This window comes from Nelumbo lutea, chromosome 1, assembly GCF_056320005.1.
Source record: "Nelumbo lutea isolate HS-2025 chromosome 1, American lotus-T2T, whole genome shotgun sequence".
In the NCBI taxonomy this organism is placed as follows: domain Eukaryota; kingdom Viridiplantae; phylum Streptophyta; class Magnoliopsida; order Proteales; family Nelumbonaceae; genus Nelumbo; species Nelumbo lutea.
In genome coordinates this window covers 146,443,201-146,466,773 of record NC_142684.1, presented here as the reverse complement: position 1 = coordinate 146,466,773, position 23,573 = coordinate 146,443,201, and the positions used below count along the sequence as shown (strand labels likewise).

General features: G+C 35.3%; 1 protein-coding gene across 12 annotated transcripts in view; it reads right to left on the bottom strand.

Moving 5' to 3' along the window:
• Window positions 1-11,638, bottom strand: part of LOC148878190 (FHA domain-containing protein DDL-like) — a 41,087-nt gene extending 29,449 nt beyond the window's left edge. For 3 of the 12 annotated variants that reach the window (XM_088950610.1, XM_088950637.1, XM_088950592.1), the window contains exons 1-4: window positions 10,959-11,617; window positions 6,697-6,728; window positions 5,755-5,824; window positions 5,475-5,532 (exon numbers count right to left, since the gene is read on the bottom strand). In XM_088950610.1, coding sequence (XP_088806736.1) covers window positions 5,475-5,532; window positions 5,755-5,824; window positions 6,697-6,728; window positions 10,959-11,534 — 736 coding nt within the window. In that variant the 5' untranslated portion in view covers window positions 11,535-11,617. Of the gene's footprint in view, window positions 1-5,474; window positions 5,533-5,754; window positions 5,825-6,696; window positions 6,729-10,951 lie in introns of all 12 variants that reach the window. The other 9 variants (XM_088950612.1, XM_088950645.1, XM_088950602.1 and 6 more) reach the window with 6 other exon arrangements.
• Window positions 11,639-23,573: the final 11,935 nt, after the last annotated feature.

Below are 23,573 nucleotides of genomic sequence, written 5' to 3'. Positions count from 1 at the left end.
TTCATATAGAGAAATGGAGGAGTTTTGGGAGGGGTTAGCAGCTATAAGGGGATTGTGGGAGGGACCATGGTGTTTGGAAGGAGACTTCAATGTCATTAGATTTGTCAATGAAATAAATAACTCCAACCATAGGAGTTAGCAACCGTTGCCGTTGTTGCAAGCTGAATATACCTTATCTAATTTCCAGGAACAACCACTTTGTTGTAAGCTAGACAGATTCTTATTCTCTTCAGACTAGGAGGAAGTTTGGAGTGGTTTGTTGATAAGGGCCCTACCTAGACCTACGTCGGATCATTGCCCAGTTAGGCCATCTCAAGAAAGACTAGGAGGAGGGCCTTGCCCTTTCAGATTTGAAAACATGTGGCTGCTACATCCAGACTTTCAAAAGAAGGTGAAAGAGTGGTGGGAAGAGGATCAGGTTGTATTTATATGGAAAGGCTATAGATTCTACAAGAAGTTACAAAAGCTGAAAGCCAGGACCAAAGCTTGGAACAAAGAAGAGTTTGGCAGAATTGAAGACAAAAAGGAGGCTATTATTAAAAGGATTCAAGAGCTTGATGTTGCTGAAGCAGAGAAAAGATTAAGGCTTAAAGGAAGGGAAGAGAGATGGAAGTTGAAACAAGATTTAGAAGACATTCTCAGAAAAAAGAAGAAATAAGTCGGAGACAAAAATCAAGATGCAAGTGGTTGAAGGAAGGAGATGGAATACAAAATTTTTTTCATAATTTGGTAAATGGAAGGAAGAGGAAGAACACTATTGAAAGTTTGGAATGGAATGTAGTGCTGACAAGAGAGGAAGAGATTGCAAAAGCTTTTGTGAAGCATTTTAAATCCATTTATGGCAGTCCCAGTAGAGTAAGAGAGTCTCTAGCTGACTTTGAATGGCATGCTGAACAAAGGGAGTTGTTGGAACCCCTAGAAAGGCCTTTTGAGGTTCAGGAAATAAAGGAGGCAGCATTCTCTATGGAAAGATCAAAACCCCAGGGCCCGGATAGATTCACTTTGGCTTTTTATCAAGATTGTTGTGATATCTTAGGTGATGACCTGGTGGAGGTTTTCTTGGAGTTCTTTGAAATAGGAAAAATAAATGTAGGTGCAAACAATGATTTGAAAGGCGAGGTGCATTTGAGGGGCTGGTCCCTCAAGGCCAGCCCAAACAAGTCCATGTTAGGGTACCGGAGCTTCGAGAATCCCCTATTTGGTAATGTTGTCCATTCATTCATCCTAATAAAATATCTTCTTAAAAGCAATTAAAACTATACAATTATTATTTTTTTGTGCGAAAACTAAGAATTTAAGACCCTAACATGGACTTGTTTGCCTCGAGGGGCGTGGCACAAAGGTGGCTCGTAGAATTAGGAATGAAATATGTCAATTAGCTACTTGATGCAATTGAGAAAAAAAAAAAGAGATTGTGGGTTTTATATGCTTGAAAATGTTTTATATGTTTGAAAATGTTTTATATGTTTGATTTCATTTTTAAATTCTCATTTGAATATGCTTTACATATTATATTTATGTATTTTAATTTTAGATAATAGGTTTTTTAAAACATTTATTTTAAAACTTAAGTTTATATTTTTATTAACATTATGTTTTATAATTATTTGCATTTTTTTTATTTTTAGCTTCTTTTTAAATTGTGTGCCTTGCCTTGCACTTTTAAAACATTGGGTGCAAATGCTACTTTTACAGCCTTGATCCCTAAGATGGTGCTTGCAGTTCAGCCCAAGGACTTTTGAGCTACCAGTTTGATTGGGAGTTTGTATAAGATCATCTCTAAAGTTCTTGCCCTAAGACTCAAGAAAGTCCTCCCTTCCTTAATCTTACCAAACCAAGGAGCCTTTGTGAAGGGGAGACAAATTATTGATCATATCTTAATAGCCAATGAATGTGGATTAAAAAAAAGGGGGGGGGGGGGGGGGGGGGGGGGGGGGATGGGTCGGATCTGTAAACAAGACCTCGAAAAGGCTTAAAGTTTGGTATATTGGGAGTTCTTGCTAAAGTGTTGAGGAATAGAAGCTTTAGGGAGAGGTGGTGTAATCGGATGAAGGGTTGTATTACCTCTTGTCACTTTTTCAATCATATTGAATGGAGTAGCTAGGGACTTCTTAGCTGCAAAGAGGGGCCTTAGACATAGAGACCCTTTGTCACCTTTTCTCTTCACCTTAATAGGGGATGTCCTAAGTGTTTTGATTTCCGGGCTGATACAAGGAACCTAATCAAAGGTTTGAGAATTGGGAGGCAACAAGTGGTTGTCACTCACCTACAATTTGCAGATGATATCATTCTCTTTTGTGAAGGGGAACATGAGGAGATGGATAATTTGAGATTGGTGGTGGCACACTTTGAGAGAGTCTCCAATCTGAAAGTCAATTGGAATAAGAGTTGTGTAGCAAGGGTCAATAAACATGAAGATAAGGTGCATTTGGTGGCTAGGTCTTTAGGCTACGAGGTAAGTGGTTGGCCTTTGGTTTATTTAGGTCTACCCTTGGGGGGAAACCCCAGAATAGAAAGCTTTTGGTACCCAGTTTTGGAAAGATTCACTAAGAAGCTAGAATGGTGGAAGAGAAATTATATCTCACTAGGGGGTAGAATCACTTTAATCAAGTCCACTTTGGCCAACCTTCCAGTGTATTTTTTGTCTACCTTTAAGCTACCTATCAAGGTTGCCAATAAGTTAGAGAAGCTCATGAGAGATATTTTGTGGGAACCAGATGACTCAGAAAAGGACCATTTAGTGAAGTGGGAAGTAGTTTCTAGGAAAAAGGAAGTCGGGGATCTAGGCATTGGCAATATCATATTAAGGAATGTAGCATTGTTAGGAAAGTGGTTGTGGAGGTTTCCTTCAGAGCAGGATAGTTTATCGCACTTGGTGGTGGAAAGTATTCATGGGATGACAGCTAATGGATGGGATGTTGGCGTCAACCCTAGGGCTTCTCATTTCTCCCCTTGGAAAGCCACTGCTGGAGTCTTGCCTTCCTTCCAGCCTTTCATCAGACCTGATGTGTACTCAGGTAATTAAATTCTGTTTTGGGAGGATCTTTGGCTTGGGAAAAAACCCCCCTTAGGGATAGATTCTGGTAATGTATTCTCTTTCCCTAAATAAATTCAAAACCATCTCCTTACTCTATGTGTATGAGGGGACCTGGGATTTGGGTTTGAGAAGAGGGTTGAGGGATTCAAAGTTGGCTTTTGCATATGAGTTGTTCACTGTGTTGACTTCACTTTTCCTAGATCTTTCTTGCCCAGACAGTGGAAGTGTGGCTTTCTCCTGTGTCGTGCGTGTCTCTTTTCCAGTTAAAGGAAGTGTGGTTTTCTTGCAGATGAGTTCATTGTGTTGACTTCACTCATCTTTCTTGCAGATGAGTTCCTTTTTTTTCAATGCCTTGGTTCAACCTTCTGTTGTGTCTGTCTCTTTTCCTACTAAAGTGTGGTTTTCTCCTGTGCCGCCAAAGATTAGGGTTTTTTGTTGGGAAGTGGCTCTCCAAAATATCAACACTATGAATATACTTCAAAGAAAATAGCCAGATTGGTGCCTTTCCCATGTTTGTTGCCTTTGCTTAAGAAATGATGAGACGGTGACTCATCTTTTGATTTCTTGTCCTTTTGCTTCTTATTTGTGGGATTGGTTCTCTCCTCTTTTTCGTTACAGTTGGAATCCCCCCTCAAGTATGTTGAACCTTTTTTACTCTACCTTCTTCCGACAACCAAAGAAAAGAGGCAGGGTAATGTGAAGAATAACAAGGGCATCCATACTTTGGTCAATTTGGGAAGAGATAAACAATAGGATCTTCCAAGGGCAAGAAAAATCCAAGGAAGCACTTCTTGAGGTTATCACTATCAAGGTTATGCATTGGTTGAAAGTGCAGCACCTCTTCAAGGACTTCTCCTCAACAATATTTTAAAACGCGGAGGCATGACGTGAGGCGTTCCACTACCTAGAGGTGTGAGGCGTAGTTCAAAACGCAAGAGGTGTAAGCCTCCTTAAGAGGAGGGGCTTAGGAGGAGGACCTCACTTTTTCTTTATTTTTAATAAAAATCTTTTATATTAAGAAGAATAAAGACGCATAACATTAATTGAAAGGGGGGGCAGCTACATCGAAAAGGGGGTGAAGGGGTCTGGGGGGTGAAGCCCCCTAGCCGAAGGGGCAGGGGGCAAACCACTTTCTTTCCCCTTATCTTTTCTTCCCTTCCCTTTCCTTTTCTTTCCTTTTCTTTTTTCTTTTTTCTTCTCTTTCTTTTTCTTTCCCTTCCCTTTCTTTTCCTTTCCTTTCCTTTCCTTTCCTTTTTTTTCTTTTTTTTTCTTTCTTTTTATGTAAGATGTGCATGAGGCGCATGAGGTGTACGCCTCATAGGTGTCAACGCCTCTGGCATACGCCTCAAGGTGTTTTGGGAGCGCCTTGCCTGGAGGCATGCCTCTAGGCGTACGCCTCCCACGCCTTTTTAAGACACTACTTCTCAACTAATTTAATTAGAAATTTGTACGCTATAATTGTATTCTCTCCCTCCTTCCCTGCAGTTCAAGAAAGTTGGTTACCACCACCTCAATTCAAGGTGAAGTTAAACTTTGATGGAAGCTCCTTGGGTAATCCAGGCCAGTCAGGAGTTGGGAGTATTTTCAGAAATGAGGAAGGAAAAGTCTTGGCCCTTTTACTCAGGCCCGATTGGGATAGGGGACTCCTTAAGGGCAGACCTCATGGCCTTGTTCCAAGGCCTGAGATTGGTGAAACAATGGGGAATGCAACACTTAGAAGTGGAAGGAGACTCCAAGCTGGTAATAGGGTGGATGCAATCTAGAAACTTGGGAGTATGGTCATTTAGACAGCCTTTAAGAGAGATTATTAGCTTAGCAAGGGAGATTGGGATGCATTTTAAATAAGTAAGAAGGTCAGCAAATGGAATGGCTGGCACTTTAGCTAAGCAAGGAGCTACTAGGGAGGCTTTGTTTTGGGCTTGTTTGTAAGGTTCTTGTTCTGATGTTCCACCCATCCTGTGGGTGGTAAATTGTAATTGTAATTTTATTTAAATTCATTATTGAAAATTATCGTTTCCTATGAAAAAAAGGTAGATACATCCTAAACCATGTATAAGCTTGCCAATTAGTTTGCATAAGATCCAGTCAGTTATTGATTTGTCCTTTTGACATCGTTTGCTTCAACACCCTTTGCACTTGCCAAATTAAGTGCTAAACAAAACAACAATAACTGGCATTTCATAGATTCTCCCCATCATAAATAACAGAAATAAAATGGATATAGACCTCTTCAAAAACAATAACATATCATCCTATCATTTAAGATAGTTAAGGGACACAAGCATGAAATGATATTACATACTGGTAGAATCAGATGTAGCTAATTCCCCCAAAACAGAAACTAATGGAAAAGAATGTTACTACACACTTGTCCACATCCAGATGAAGATAGGAATTAGAGATCTTATTCAAAGAATTCAACCACTCCAAACCTTACCCCTTACTCGATTTGTTTCTGCAGCAAGCTTCCCAGACAGCTCAAATGAAGGTTTTTGCTGCATTTCACAGGACAAGCTACTAAGGCAATATATGAGGAAATGTCACCTAAAAGTCTAGGTTAGCAAGAATAAAACCATGATACTGCTAAGACTAGATAGTAAAAGAAGATTAATTACTGCCTTTCATTTCACCTCCTTCAATTTTCATGGTGAAAATAACATACTAATACAGAAGCACACTAACTCAGGTGACCAATCAGAACCAAGTCCAATCAATACCTTTTGCTTGGTTTCTAGAGCCTCCTCAGCAGCCTTCATCTTAGCTATTGAATCATTCTCACTATCCCTGCTAAAATAGGAATCTACCTCAACAAAATATTACATCAAAAAGCTATCAAAAATGAAACATTTTCTCAGGACCATACAACTGGCATAGAAAATCAATAGTAGACTATATTATCACAGATGCAAATGTATGGATGCAAAATGACAGCATGGATACTGCAAAACAGCAATCAGATCTACTTCAGCTAGGTCTGCAAATAAAACCCAACCAAACCCAAGTTCTTGCATGAAGTAGGCTTGGGTTTTCAGGCTCTGGGCTCAGCCTGGAGCCCTGGACCTAGGAACTTGAGCATGGCGTGACCCCACCCCCAATACAAGTTGGGCTTGGGTTGAGGCCCCAGATAGCCCAAACCCAGACCAAGCTCTATAATATATGATCCCATGCATGCATATGTGCATATTATATTGTGTATTTTGTCTTTATATTATCATACACAGAATCTTTTGCATTTTGTGCATGCAGGCCAGGGGTTCACACCACATGCAACCATACTCACACCTACACCATACATGGTATGTATATGTCTAATGATATTTTTCTCTTTTCTTCTTTTATTTTATTTCTGAATTCAACTGTAAAGCCCAAATGAAATATAGAGAAGTCAAATATACCAATATTGTGTGGTACCCCTAAGTGACAAATTTCATCCTTTCAACCCTTCATGCAACAAAAACCTTCAACTGACCCAAAGGTTTTCTTTACTTGTGCTCTATAAAGCAATAAAATCACTTAAAACTCAACTACTACTAAAAGGGGAATAAACTTATGCATTTTTGGAGTATGTAAAAGAAAAGGAATACCTATAAATTTACAACAGTGTTAAGTATTATCAGACAAGATTTTAAGAAAATACTTGAATTCAAGTAGAAACTCACCTATACTGTTCATCTTCTCTTGAGTTTATTACCTGAAACAATAAAATTGATCCACCAGTTTTATAATTTTAAAACATCAATCCACAAACCCCAGTTGCTAACAAATAAAGAAACAGTATCATATATAAAAGAATGCCCACAGTAAGAATGATCTGAATTTTAGATATAGTAGGAAAATGTATGACTAATATCAATAAAAAATGCAATCTCTGTTTAGTAAAAAAACTATTATCAAAAAAAAAATCAGGGAAACCAACGAAACCTACTCTCAAGATAATCAAAGCTAAATAAGGACAACCTCTTAATAAAAAAGTAAATAGTAACTTCCACTTTGTTACATAGATATATAGTTTTTTATCAATAACAAAGAATTTTCAAAAGAAAAAAAAAAAAAAAAAGGAAGACAAGCACAAACTCATAAATCCAAGTGGGTCAGTCAGTCCTATTGGCGGGCCAAACATTTTAATAAAGAAAGAGGCTTGCAGTCTAGCTTAGTGAACAACAGGCCCCAAGTTAATTGGGCTTGTTTGTAATGCAATAAGCATTTAATGGGCCCGCAATAGAGCCCATTTAATGGGACAGCAGGCCCTAAAAGAATTAAATCTATACAAATTAATTTTCTTGTGAGGTGCCCCACTTATTTATAAGGGGATGCCACTTGTCCTATTCTAACAAGAAGGCTTTTATTCCCTCCTCTAACCACTTTAAGTGGGGGGACACATGTCACCTTAGGGGAGAGAGTTATTTTCCCTCTTCCAACCACTTTAAGTGAGGGGACACATGTCACCCTAGGGGAGAGAGTTATTTTCCCTCCTCCAACCACTTTAAGTGGGGGGACACTTGTCACTTCAGGAAGGAATAGTTTTCTTCTCCCTCCTTAACCTACTTTAAGTGGAGGGACACATGTCACCCTAGGGGAGAGAGTTATTTTCCCTCCTCTAACCACTTTAAGTGGGGGGACACTTGTCACCTTAGGAAGGAAGAGTTTTCTTTTCCCTCTTTAACCCATTTTAAGTGGGGCGACACTTGGCACCTTAAGAAGAGAGAGGTGGGGAGTTACTTAACCACCTCCCTCTTCTATATAAACCCCTCTCCTACAAGGAGAAGGGGTTAATGCCATTTTGTTGGCTAATACTAATTTATCTATAGGATTTCTAGCACTAAGAAACAAGTAGAAAGAGAAAAGAGAAGATTGGTGTGGAGAACATTAAAAAAAAAAAAAGAAGAGGATGGTAGGGAATCTTGTTTTCTTCCTACACCCCTTTAATATGAGATGAAAGACCATATTCTTTCTATTCCTCTCACTCCTTTCTTTCTTTCCTTTTTCTTCTTTTCTTCCTTGTTTCATATTGAAATACATGTAAGGAGATAATCATCTATAGCCTTGTCTATGAAACTTGGCTAATTATGGTGCTGAACCTTTTTTACTCTAGCTTCTTCCGACAACCAAGGAAAATAGGCAGGATAATGTGGAAAATAACAAGAGCAACCATCCCATGGTCAATTTGGGAAGAGAGAAACAATAGGATCTTCCTAGGGCAAGAAAAATCCAAGGAAACACTTGTTGAGGTTGTCATCATCAAGGTTATGCATTGGCTGAAAGTACATCATCTCTTCAGAGACTTCTCCTCAGTTGACTTAATTAGAAATTGGAGTGCTATAGATGTATCCTCACCTTCCTCCCCTGTGGTACAAGAAAGTTGGGTACCGTCACCTCAATTGAGGGTGAAGCTAAACTTTGATGGAAGCTCCTTGGGTAATCCAGGTCAATCAGGAGTTGGGGTGTATTCAGAAATGAGGAAGAAAAAGTCTTGGCCCTTTACTCAGGCCCAATTGGGGTGGGAGATTCATTAAGGGCAAAAGTAATGGCCTTACTTCAAGGTTTGAGACTGGCAAAACAATGAGGAATGCAGCAATTAGAAGTAGAAGGAGACTCCAAGTTGGTAATAGAGTGGATGCAATCTGGAAACTTTGGAGTTTGGTCTCTTAGACAGCCTCTAAGAGAGATTATTAGTTTAGCAAGGGAGATTGGGGTGCATTTTAAATGGGAGGTCAGCAAATGGAACGGTTGATACTTTAGCTAAGCAAGGAGTTACTAGGGAGGCTTTGTTTTGGGCTTGTTTGTAAGTTTTTTTTTTTTCCATCCATTTTGTGGGTGGTAAGTCTGTAATCTTTTCAATTCTCTAATGAAAGTTACCGTTTCCTATCAAAAAAAAAAAAGCTTCTACATGAAGTTTCTTCAAATCCTCAAGGGGTCTCCACCCGCACTCTCCCTTTCCTCTATTCTTCACATTATTGCTGATATATTAAGCTATTTTATGAAAGGACCAAGAACTCAAAAATGAGATTGGCTAGAGGTGGCAAATAGCTCCTTCAAGAAGGAAAGGGTTTCTATAGTATGGATTCCGCCGCCAAAAGGTTGTGTAAAGCTGAATTTTGATGGAAGTAGTCAAGGCAATCTTGGCCTCAGGTATAGGAGGGGTTTAAACCTGTACACGGGTTAGTTTGGTTCAGTATTACATGATTTAACCAACCAAACCAAAAGTATCGGATTGAATCTTATACAAAACCGAAACCGACCACTTAACCATCAAACCGATTGAAAAAATAATATTCACAAAATAGTCGGTTTAATCAGTTTGTATTAGACCGACCGAAATACATAACTATACATTATGGTGATGACTAGGTAAAAAGACTAATACAGACGAGGCCGAACGAATGTCAGTGACAAACTGACAATGTAAGACCTTAGACCTGGATTGCCACAAGACAGACCTATTGTGGTTTAGGGCTAGGACCCTAGGGTCTCTTTTATAGCCTTTTCCTCTTTCACTTTTGTAGGATATAAAAGTGGGAGGTGGTGGCTGAAAAAATAAAATTATTAAATAAAAAAAATTAACCTTATATCGAGGCTAGAGGCTAGGATTATATGAAATATATATGTAATCGATCGGTTTGGTTGTAGTTCAATTAACAACATAAAAACCAGCAACCAAACCAAAGAGTCAGGTTTTATAATTTATTAAACTGAAATCAACCGAACTTAATTTAAAACCGACCAAATCGGGTCAAATCAAGCCGGTTTGATTGGGTCTTATCCTTTTGTGAACAGCCCTAACCTTTACAAGTTATTCAGATCGCTAATCAACTTGGCATTGAGAATCTTCAAATTGAGGGAGACTGAGAGACTCAAGATTGTTGTGGATTGGTTAACAAATCCGAACTCAGTCATTTGGTGCTACAAGAACCTCTCAAAAAAGGCCAGCTGGTTATTAAGAAATATGAATGTTAGCGTACATTGGGTTGGCAGGTCTGCAAGCTATGGCAAATTATCTTGCTAAATAAGGAGTTTTGAGGGAACATTTGTACTGGGATACCTTGTAATGTTTATCTTTAGTGTTATGTGGTCTTCACACTTTTAAGGGATGTCGTACCTCATGCCTCTCGGTAGGATGCTTGTAACAGTTCTCATCCTTTCTTAATAAAATTCCTCTTCAATTATCAAAAAAAATAAAAAAAAGGACTCAAGAAATGGATCTACAATTTGCACATATTACACTTCAATTTCTTCAAATAATGGCACAGAATTTGGCAGAAATGGAAGGGTTATTAAGTGCTTTGAGATGATTCCAAGACAAAAGTTCACTTGGCAAAAAGCAGATTGGTGAGAAGCAACATATCAGTAGAAACTTAAGAAATAATCTCAGACATTTTTCTTATTTCCCAAGCAAAATGTGCTGAATCATTGTGAGAAAATCATGTGAGATGTGATGTGACACAAACTGATGTCAAGAATTGGCAAATTAGCCCCCTAATACTATCTGCTTCCATTTACAACATTTCATCAGCACACCCATGTTTAAAGTGTGCATGTTGGCAAGTACCTATGAAAAACATCACCAATCTCCACACAGAAACACAAATTGTGCATATGCAGACTGCAGTGTTCAATGACAGACAGGAAAGAAAGAAGCTTTGGAGCTTTTTCGGACTATGTCAAAGAAAAGGTACGGGAAAATATTAGTATGCCATTAAATTAGAACATAATTTTCTCAGCACATTAGTCAACAATGAAACCCCGGCAGCACATTATATATTAACAGCATGGTTCTTCTATAATTTTAAGTCACAATAGTTATCTCCCCAGTAATCTAGTAATCGACGGATTCCTCTTCTATTAATGCTTTTTCCAATTAAAATTTGCGATTGGTCATGTAAATGCAGTAACAAGAGATAAGCGAGGGGATATCACCAGACACCTCGTGACGTGCTTCAGTCTTAGCCCTGGGAGGAGAGCGAGAACTATGTCTGTTCCTGCGTCCACGATCACTCGGCGAGGTTGACCGGTCACGTTTTGACCTAGAAGAACCTCCTCCATTAACTTTATCCCTTGTTGACCTTCTCTCACTTCTATCGCTGGGAACTTCTCTGTCTACACTCCTATCCTTATGCCTCACATTGTCACTATCCCTACTGCTCCCATTCCTCTCGCGTTCCCTTTCAGAGACTCTTTCCTCCTCTCGCTGGGCTTGTTCTCGCCTTAGACGTTTCGTATGCGGTGAAGGAGAACACGAAACGGGTGAAGTCGACCGCGCATTTTTCGGGGACCTAGCTCGAGATGAAAGCTTCTCTCTTGCGGGCGACCTCGCTTTGTGGGATGAATTGGTTCTACCAACAGGAGACCTGGTTTTCGGAGAACTCCTTTGTCGAGCAGGGGACCTTTCTCTACGAGATGGACTCCTCCTACGAGGAGAACCCCGTCCCCTCACCGGAGACTCCGAACGCTCCGATGAACCACGCCGAGATGGCGATCTCCGATTCACTGCTGGACTCATCCGGAGAAGAGCAATGGTAGAGTTCAAGCTCCCAGTGTGTGTATTTCTGTAGGTACCGAAGTGGATTTACCTTCTGTTCTGTTTTTTCCGACCATGCGCTGTATGGGCCCGACAGTTATCGAGCCCCGTCCACCATGTCCTGGGCCTGGGATGTGTTTTTACTTTTTAGGACGTGGATCGAGAACCTGTGTAGTTTGTTAGCCTAATTCCATTGGACCATGTTAGGCCCGCTATTACTCATTTACTACCGGGACCCGTGCGATGCACGGATTTTGTCAAGCGAAGGTGAAACAATGAAACATAGAAGAGTAAAAAATTTTTGTATGTTTTCCATCGTGACATTACAAATTGATAACATCATAGGACAAGATAATAATTTCTACTAATTTATGATAATATTTTGTATTTATTGTTATTTTTCTACTACTTATATTACTTTTTGGTAATTATTGATTTGATAATTTGATTATTTAATTTAAATAATAATTTATGTAGATAATCTAATTGATTGGATTTAAATTATTTAAATTATTTCAGTATTTTTCAATAATTTAATTAATTAATTTCAGTAATATCAGTAATTTAATTAAAATAATTACAGTAATTTCAATAGTTAAAATAATTTCAACAATATCAATAATTACAATAATTAAAACAATTTCAGTATTTTCAATAATTTAATTAAACAACTTCAAATGGATAAATTCACAGTTATGTCCTCATTTGAATGAATCTCTAAAACTCATCAAATTATTGTGGTTGAGATGAGTCTTATAAACTTAAATCGATAAACTCTTTGGTGAGGTGAGATGAGTGTCTAACTACCTTAAGACTCGTACTGGCTACCACAATACTTTACTTGTCTAATAATGCATGTAAATGGCGGGACGTGGGAGTTCAAATCTATGCCCCACCGCCGGGCACCCCACAAATGCCCCACACGATGAGAGTGTGCCACATGTCCAAGCGCATCATTTCACTACTCTTCCCGTGTGCAGGGCTAAGGGAACAGTCGTTAATTTGTCCCATTAGCCCCAAAACGAGCCTAAAACCCATTTTTACTATTCTTGCTCCTGCCCTCCACCTCAAAAAGGTGAGTTCATGCCTAAGAACCCCCTGACCCCGTTCCATCCGAGCTTGGATCCAACGCCCTTTCCAGCATTGACAATCGCTCCGGCCATCTCACTGTCGCGAGGTACTACTCCTCCAACTCTCTCCCATATCTTTCACACTCTTTTTTTTAGGGTTTGATATTATCTAATATTTTCTTTTTTTTTTTTTATTTCAACACATATGAGGAGAGTTTATTCATCCACCACCGTCCATCTCCGGCGACCACCGGCAATAGTAAACAGGTGGTGTGCTTTTTCTAAAAAATATGTTTATTTATTTATTTATCTATTTATTGCATAACTATAAAAACACTATCATGTGTAAATTGAATCATCTTGGATTGGACCATATCAAAACCAACAACTGAAAAAGGTGGGGATGTCTTAGGCTAGCATGTTCAGTATTTTATCAGTTTACTTTTACATCCTAAAATTCCTAAATAATTTTCTCATTCATACTCTTACTTATTTTCCATGTACACGACATGAAGGAATTATGTAATGGATTGAACTGCATTTAACTTTTTTATTATGCTACGGTTATGAAAATTCCTTATTTGGTTTGGAGGTTTTGGCTACGGCTATGAATTGCATCCCGCTTTGTAAGCAAAATCATTATATATACTAAAAAAATGATAAAAGGAGAGAGTGGTTGAATAGTGGGAAGAGGACTACTATTTTGTAAACCTAATTTAATTTGTTTTGTTGTATGTTTTGAAAAGGACTTTGGTACAGATACACAAAGCTAAATATGAATGTGCATAATCATTTTCTAAACAGTGATATATATTTTTTGCACTTTGTCCACTAGAAAATACGGAATATGAATACTTTACCGATGCACAATCATTTTCTGATAGGTTCAAGAAGTATTGGATGAGATTGGTCATCCCGGAATTCCTTTAAAACTTGTATCAAAAGCTGCTGAAATGCAGAAAGCTACTGGATTCAGCCACCTTTTATTTTCATGTAAATGAACATTCAGATTGTTTCCCATCTTTATAGTGATTGATTTGGTACTCCAATCACAATTGCGTGTACCTAAATGATCATAAACCAAACGTAGAAAATCAAAGCCATAGATGAGGGTATCAACCGTCTTTGTATTGCTAGCACATGATCATCAACAGTCTTTATAGTGATTGATTTAGATACTAAAAAAGATAAGTTGTGACTTTAGTATTGCTAGCATATGGATAACTACTTTAACATCCATAAATACAACAGTTATCATTATACTTAGGAGCTATTAGTTCTTGTAACTAAACAATGGTTATTAGTTCTTTCACCTAAATACTAATTCTTGTACATATACAAGATAATAATAAACATAATCTTCAAAATCTTCAGTCCTTCGGTAAATAACTGTTGTAAAGCCTTTAGAGCATCCAACCCTTCAACAACTAATTTCTCTAGCTTTTCAATATGGCTTTCTAGATTCATTATATTGTTCTGGCTGAGGTGGCTTCATCTAAATAAATTATAGGAATTGCTCATTCAAAAAAGTTGCTAAAACTTTAAATTGGAATACTTGATATTGGAATAAGTTTCCTCTTCGATATCATTTGCCTACATACATGCAAATACAAGTCAATACATTTGATATAATCAGGCTTGTCATCACAAACACACAATGAAAACATAGCAGTACTTATGAGTTTGCCAAGGCAGGTGTAAAATAACCTTTGAGGATTAATAGATGTCTCTGACAGGCGAGTATACATTTTTTCCACACTTGCAGTATTTTGCATTATACATTAGGTTATTATGAAGCCTAATTTCATATGTGGATTGAGAACTCATTCATGTATTAATACATAAACTCAATTAGTATATATGAAACTCAATAACACAGTTTTGATAATTTAATAATTTGGGGGATATATTATATATATTCACGTACATAAATGCATTCCCCTTACTCCTCAAGTCCTATCCTATTCTTATCTATCTACCTACAGAGTTTGGCCTTTGGGTGGTGGTCAACCAGCAACCTCAAACTGCATCCCTCCTATTCCTAGCTCACATAAAAAGGGAAAATCCCACGCAATACCACTAACCTTGCCTACTATAAATCCATCTTTCTCTCCCACTAGTCTCAACTGAAATGAAAATCCATCATTCCCTATATTGCCCCTGTGGCTGTCTTTCCTTTTGCCTTTTTTTCCTTGTTTATCACATTTGGGTTTCTTCTTTGTCTTTCCCAAATTGCAACCCACCATCTGGCATCTGGGTTTCTTGAATATAATTAATTGTCCATTCCTAATCCTAACACACTTCTACACACATATAAAGTTGCTTTGAGAAATCAAAAGAATAATCCAAAACAGATTGTTCAAAACAATATAATTAAGCCTTCTTGTATGTATAGTACTCTTTTGAGTTTTTCTCAAGGTTTGTGTTTTTCTTCCTCTTTATTACGATACCTCTCCCTTTTGCTTCTTGTCATCTAGTTTATGAGCTTATAAGAATATGGGCATACAAGTCCCATATGATCCCTTCGTGATTCTACTTGATGGGGAACCACATCTCCTGTGTATAGGAGCTCCAGTTTGAATCACCAACAGACCATCAAGCTCATCAAATCAGACGGCCTCGTCAAGATCCACCACAAACACAGACGTATAGCCTATATTTTTGTCAAGAGCCATTCTATGCAAATGAAAAAAAAAAAAATTACATGGAAGAGAGAAACAAATGCACCACCTGTTTACCGGGTCGCCTGAGATGGACGCTGGTGGATGAATAAACTCCCCTCATATGTGTGGAAATGAAAAAAAGAAAATATTAGATGAAATCAAACCCAAAAAAAAAAAGAGTGTGAAAGATATGAGTGAGTTTGAGAAGTAGTACCTCGTGATGGTGAGTTGGTCAGAGCGATCGCTAGTGCCGTTGAGGGTGTTGAATTTGAGCTCCCATGGAACGAGTGTCAGGGGGTTCTCAGACACAAACTCACCGGTCTGACTTTTGAGGTCGAGGGCAAGAGCGGAAATAGAAAAAACGGACAAGTACGGATACATACAATGTAGAATTCTGAATTCCAGCCCACACCTACTATTAGCCCTCTCCCGTATAAATCACAATTCACGGTCAGGATGCTCAGGATGCGTAAAATTTAATAATTGGTCATTCTAATGGGTTTTGGGCTTCTTTTTGGGATTAACGAGTTAATATCTGTCCAGTTAGCCCCGCACACGGGAAGAATGAAACCATGCGCCTCGACATGTGGCACACTCTCGTCGTGTGGGGCGTTTGTGGAGCGCCCGACGGTGGGGCGCATATTTGAACTCACGATGTGGATGAACGTGATTTGCAACTCAAACTTTTTTCTAATAAAAATATAGATTAAAATGAAAAGAATAGTGATATGAACCGAAGCCCCCTTATAATATTTTCAAAAGTCAAAGAAAATTTAATAAAAATGAGAAAAAGATAAATAGGAAGAGGTGACAACATGGACACCTTCACTAAATACTGTTATAATGGAATAATTAATTCAATAAATTTCACTAAATTAATAATTATGTGATTTATATGTTCATCTATACTATCTATACTATATTATAAAGCGAATAGGTCCCACGCCATCAGCCCTTTCCTTCTCCTATTCCCCCTTCTCTCTTCTCTCCTTAAACCTCTTTCTTTTCTCCCGTGCCCCTTTCTAGCCCTTCCATGTAGCAATGTGGCAGCCCTCTCTTCTACACTAGAATGTCATTTCAAATCTCCTTTTCATGTTCTTAATCATTTAGCCAATCCCTCCTAAAGTTTCTCCCAAACCATCTCTCCCACTTAAAACTTTTCCTAAAGCACCTCTTTTTCTATATTGCCACGTGGCAACCCTCTCTTCTTTACTAGAGTTCCACTCCAACTCTCTCTCTCTCATTTCCATCGGCTCAATCCCCTCCTAAAATGTCTCCTAAAAAATCTCTCCTATCTAAAATTCCTCCTAAAACATCTCTTAATCCATATTATTAACCATCTAAAAACCAAAAATGTGGGTAAATTCATTTGTGAAATATTTTTTATATTTTCAATAATTACTGATATTGTTGAATATTATTTAGTAAATATCAACTCTTAAATTGTAATCTGTCGTAATTTTGGTAAATTGAAAATTTTAATTACTAAGAATTACTTGTTGAAAATTACTGATTTTGGTAAATTAATTTCATATCTTTTTGAAAATTAATTATCCAAATCAATAATTACTAAAAATTAATAATTCATTAAAACATTAATAAATACAAATTTAATAATTAAAATTTATCAGTAATTTTTAGCAATCAGTAGTTATTGATATTTTTAGTAATTTTGATCAATTTATTGACATTTAAATATTATCAAATAATAATTAATTTTTTCAATATTTTTTAGTGAAAAGTTAATTTCAATAAATATAAATTTATTTTTTATATTTTCAGTCATTTTGATACTTATTGATGGTGCGCAATCCGATCGGCCCTAGCTGTCAATGACCTTGCCTCTGACTGGAGCAACAGGGGCCTGAAACGGAGAAGAATGTGAAGAATCTCCAGGGAGGAACCCGATGAAATTGCTTTGAATCTCAAGTTAATATTTCTTCAAAGGCAAGATAAAACCAGATGGCGCAAAATTCATATACCTCTCTTTAGGGGGGAAAGGGGCCTTTTATAACCACTTCGCAAACTCACTCCTAAGCTTCTGTCAGGTCGGGTATGATTACTCCTGCGCTTTTGCCAGTTTTGGTGTTATCACCTCTGCTGGGGCAGAACCGCCATTGATCTCTTTGTCGGAGCCGTTTCTGTAACTGGCGATGGTGGTGGCAGGTGGTCGTTGAAGTGTAGTTGTCAAGCGTCAGATCCCAAGTCAGTCAAGTGCGCTGCCTCAGGATACGGACTCCTTCGGTTTCAAGTACGGTACGGTAGCTCGGCGTCTTGGAGGCGAAGTATTGGAGTGGTGTGCGAGGTGAAGTCTTGAGTTCGAATAGAGGTGTGGCCCGAACTGCCATGGGGCAGGCCAGTTCGGGTTGTTTTGTAAGGCTCGGGGTCTAAGGGAGAGCTCAGGCTCCTTGCAAGGAGTTCAGGCTCCTTACGGGGAGTTCAGGCTCCTTGTAGGAAGTTCGGACCGCTGGTTCCTCCTTTCGAATCTCACGCCTTGGACGTGTTGTTGTGCCGAGTTGTTGCCTTTGCCACGCGTTGAGTGGTTACAAGGTCGGGCCAAATCTTCCTTCATCACTTGCTATAATTTTTTAGCAATAATCAGTGATTTTGTTAATTTAGTGAAACTTAAATTATAAAACTTCCAATTTTTCAAATAAATAATTAAAATTTTTTAATAATTTCCATAAGTATTGGATACTACATTTATAATTACCATATTTATGGGGTTGGGGGTGTTATAGGTTTAGGGGATAACCCCCAGGGTAGGAGTAAATTAATAAGTTAAGTAGTTATTTACTATTAATTATTAATAATTATTATAGTAATGGATATTTTCATAAAATTGAATAATTCATTTCACTAATTAATAATTATTTTAATCATTTCATTAATAAATGTTCAATAATGTAATTAAATAATTTCAGTAATTCCAATTAAATAAATAGCTATTTAATTATGACTAAATTTCAGTTATTAATAATTATTTTCTGATAATTATTAGTAATCATAACTAATTAGTACTTATTATTAGTCATTGTAATTAGTGTCTATTAATTATTAATTTATTATGATCATTCAAAATTAATTAACATCAATGAGGCAATGAGGTGATTAATTAGTATGTATTAATTAATTAGTGTATATTAATCAGGGCCATTAATTACGGTTAACGAAAAATTTGATAATTATTCTAAAGCTATGAATAAAATAAATATTTATTAATCTAGGTGATTCAAATCACTTGGACTGATGTAAAGACCAGCCTGTCCATGCCAACAATCAAAATACATTAAATTGGCCATGTTTAGGTACTGGATATACATGATACCTGACCCAAATAACCCTTCATGATTCTATCTTAACCTGAAAACAGTTTGCTACAACGACAAATTATGACTTTGGAAGTTCACTATAAGTCTATAATTAGGGGTATCAATGGTATTCGAAAATCTGATTTTAAATTTGAGATCTGAAATAATCATATTGAATTTGGATAATTTAAACATTTTATTGGTTGAATTCAGATATTCTATTCGTATCGAATAGTTAATCAGATTAAAATCCGGATATGATCTGATTCGATTCAACAAATATCCAAATTCAATTGATTATTTAATTCTTGTATAATATATAAAATATTTAGATGTTTTATATAATTTATATATATATATATAATAATTAAATTATATAGATATTTTATATAAATAAAATAATTATTTTATATATTTATTGATTACCTAAAATAATTAATTTGTTGAATTTGAATCAAATATTTAATCAAATTCAAATATTAATTTTCAATATCCTCCAGATATATAACTGAATTCGGGTATTTAGTTTTGTAACCGGGTTCAAATTTGGATACTATCTAATTCAATTTGAATTCGATCCATTTACACCCATAACTATAATAGCCACATCTTATTGCATTAGGTAAATTTTTGAAACCCCCCCTAAAGTTTCTTGTTGTTGCTAGAACCTCCCATGAACATTCTGACATAGTTGCAAGTAGACTCCCTTCTTGTAAATCCTGCTAAAAAGAGTCATGAAAATGTCCAAAATACCCATACAGTAGTTACCTTTGACAAAAAATGTTTATTTTTTAAAATTTCTCTTCATATGAATCACAACTTCAAACCATTTCAATCTCTTTTATGATATTGATTTATTTTCTAATTTTGCCCTTTCAATCTCAAAGGTAAAGCTGCAACTTTAAATTATCTTGTTTTTGTTGTTCATAAAGTTTGTATTGTTTTTTTCCCCATAGAAACTAGCCTCAATTGTAACTTTATGCATATTTTGGACATTTTCATGGCTCTTGTTAGAGGATTATCACAAAGGGGGTTTATTTGCAACTGCATCAAAAAGTTCAGGGAAGATGATTACAATTATGAAACTTCATGGGAGGTTTTAACAATGATGAAAAAAAAACTTTAGGGGAAGTTTTAGGAATTTACCCTTTTGCATTTGAATTTGCGTTTACACTTAAAAAGTTATTCCAAAATCCGATTTCTAGCATCAAATAGGAGAAAATTAGCATAATAGAATATTACAACTGATCCATTTACAATTTACAATAATAGTTTTGGCAAATTGGCTTTGTATATTCCCAAATTGATGTTCGACAATGTTTTCTGAGGTAGAGGAATAATTCAAACGTGAGTGAGATGAAACACTTGTTCAAGCGAAAAAAAAAACCAACAAAGTCTTTACAATAAAAAGGAAAAACACAAAAAACTTCTACATGTAAACATGAAACTTAACTTTATAATGAGCCATACCAGCAAAAACTCTACCGTTGTAATTTCTCAAGTGACAACCATTTTAATTACTGATCAAATTAAAAAAAAAAGAAAAAACAGAAGAACAATATCACAATAACAATTATTTTTAAGGCCAAAGCAATATTATTGGATACAAGAGGCGTGAATGGTATTGATTTCCTATTTATATAACGACTTACGATCGTGAAAGGTTTTATTACTAATTTATTGGGGCCAAAAAATGAGAGGTTGTCATGCTGAGGTGGCAATTTTCGAGACTTAGAAAGGGAATAATGGAAAACCTTTATAATTGCAGTTGGATTGGGGTAAGGAAGCAAGTGAGGCCATCTGACTGGCTATTCTTGTTTTAATATATATTATTAGATAATATTTATTTTTAATTATTATTTATAAGCTTTTACATTTAAAAGAAAATTTCTTTTTTTTTTCCAACATGTATTTGGAGCTGGTCAAATTTCTTAAATCAAATATTAATCAATCCCAATTGTTATTTTTTTTTTTTTAATTCAAAAGCAAATTTATCCATTAAAATGCTCAAATTACATCACAAGTAAAACATAATTCAATAAAAATTCACAATAAAGTGCAAAAAAAAGATAGATAAAACCTACCATGAATCAGAGATCAATTGTTAAAATAAGAGAAAAATAATATTTGGCACTAGGATAAAAGCTCTTGCAAACTTTGCAAACAGTACAAAGAGTTTTAACACGACAAAAGGGAGAATTTACTTTCTCCAATAAAGAGAAACAAAGTGAATGATGCTTTCATCATTAGTAAACCTGAACTTCTAAGCGTTTTATCGTATATTAAGTTTTAAAAGAAATAAATTGTCAAGACAAGCCCTAAATTTTGTAATTCAAAATATGTTCTTCAACTTTATTGATGATGCGAGAGGCCAAAAACCTCGTTATGTAAAACCAAGCATAATATGACCAACCAAGTAATTTCACACAAGTGCATGGTATTGCCCATAATTCAAATGTCTTAATTCATTTCTTGGATTTAAAATTTAAAATATTTAGACAATTGTTATTTGTAAGATAAATTTCATATCATATGATGTTATTAAAATACTTTGCTATAACTTGTATAACCTATAAAAAAAAATAAAGGCAAAAATTAGCATTATATAATACTAGCGGAAGGGTACATGTCATGCATGCAACATAAATAAAATACATTTTTCCTTATACTTTTTTATTACCTCTACTCATCCATTATATTTAAAGATTAAAATATTTGAATAAATACTGTTTATGAATATTAATCTTATATGATGTGCTATTAAAATACTTTGATTCGACTTTTACTAGCATGGACCCGTGCGATGCATGGGCTTTGTTAAAAAAAGTTGAGGCAAAAGGAGCTAGGGGTATAGCTTGGGTGGGCCCAGCATGAGCCGAATCCAACTCAACCAAAGCTTTTGTACATGTTGGGTTTAAGCGAAGAAGTTTAGGCCTAACCTAAACTCTAATCGGGTTTGGGTTGAGGCCTTGAGTAATCCGAGCCCAATCCAATCAATTTGAGCCCGCCTAATATTTTATGATACACATATTTACATATTATCAATATATTCTGCTTGGAAATTGAGCTGCAAAGCTCAACATGCCTAAGCCCAAGCCCAGCCCAAGATGTTGGGTTAAGCCTAGGTTGGTAAGAGAGAAAAAATTACTCATAATTTTCAGCAGTTATTGATAATTTACAAATAAATAACAAAAATATAATGGCAATAATTATGAATAGTTTACTAACCAAGGCCCGAATTTACTAATCCTAGGTTTAACCTAATTTTACTAACCTAGGCCTAACAACTTGGATTAGGCTTTGGCTTGGGCGTATTTAGCTTTGTAGACCAATTTATAAGCAGAAAATATTAATAATATGTAGATATGTATACCATAAAATGTTGGACGGGCTCAAATTGGGTTAGGTCAAGCTTAAGCTACCCAAGCCCAACATTAGTTTAAGTTGGGTCTAAATTTTTTTGCCTAATCCCAACTTGAAGTTTGAAAACTCAAGCCCAGTTTGTGCAAAACCTTTGGTTAAGCTCGATTGGTCACAGGTTGGACCCATCCAAACTACACGCAAAGCTCCTTTCCCTAAAAGTCTTTTCAACAAAGTCCAAGTATAGCACGAGTCTCCACTAATTTGCTAATAATTCTATGCCAATTTCTACTATCTTATGGACAAGGTAATTTTCATATTTTCTAGAATTTACTAATATTTTTGTGCCAATTTCTACTATTTTGTGGACATTTCTCTTAACTTAAAATAACTTTTGCTAATTACCACTAATTTATTGTAATTTGTGGTAATTTATGAAGATTTCTAGAAACTTATTGCATTTTTTTTTTTGGAAATTATTAGTAAATTTTCATAAATTCTAGTAATTTCTGGTAATTTATGTATATTTACTTAACTAAAAATTCTGTAATATATTTTATAATTTGTAAAAATTTCTCTACTTATTTCGGTAGTAGAGTCTATAATTCATGATAATAACAACAGTCACCAAATTCAAAAAATCAAGCTACGACATTTTTAACTAACAATAATCAACATATATATTAATACGAAATGGGGATACCAGGATTCATTCAGCTTTGAGAATTTATAATAAATATACAACAACTTTCAAAGCATAAATTTAAATAAAAGCAATTCAGTTAGCAAAATTCAAACACAAATTCCTCAATTGGCATTAATAAAAATAATTTTGATTTATAGTTATTAATTTATTATAGATATTAATAAATTTTCATTTTCATAACTTTTTGTTGTATTAATTTATTAATATTAATAATCACGAATAAAATTAGAAATTTTTAAGTTTTATAATTCATAATTTATAAAAATTATTACTGTTATTAACAGTACTATTAAAAATACAAATATTTCCGACCATGTTAATATTATTATCAATAAATATTACTGATATTAACAATAATATTTATTAATATTAATAATTAATAAAACTAATATTATTCATTACTCACAATATTAATAATTGTTTACATCTTTTAATTAATTATGAAAGCAATTAATTAATTATTGTACATAATTAATAACAATAACTTTAACAGTTATTAATAAAATTAATTTTAGTATTTTAACAGTAATATTTGGTAATATTTTATGGTATTAATTTTTGGTAACCTTTAGTTAATTGTGATTATAAATAATAGATTTTAATTAAATTTTGGGATTTTTCATAAATCAGGAAATTAATCAATTAATTATTAGAAAAACTATTACATTTGGTAATTTTAATTAATTATTTATTTAAAAATTACCAAAAATAGTAAGTTACCTAGAATTGCCTAAAACATCAAATTAACAAAAAAAAACTTAAAAGCAGTAATATTTCTAGTTTAAAATAGCCTACAAACTATTAATTAAAACTTACATAAAAATTATTTCTTAATTTTACCTAAAAAATATTTTTGGTAAAAACAAAAAAAAATAGTAAAAATTACCTAAATTTAATTTTTTACTAATACT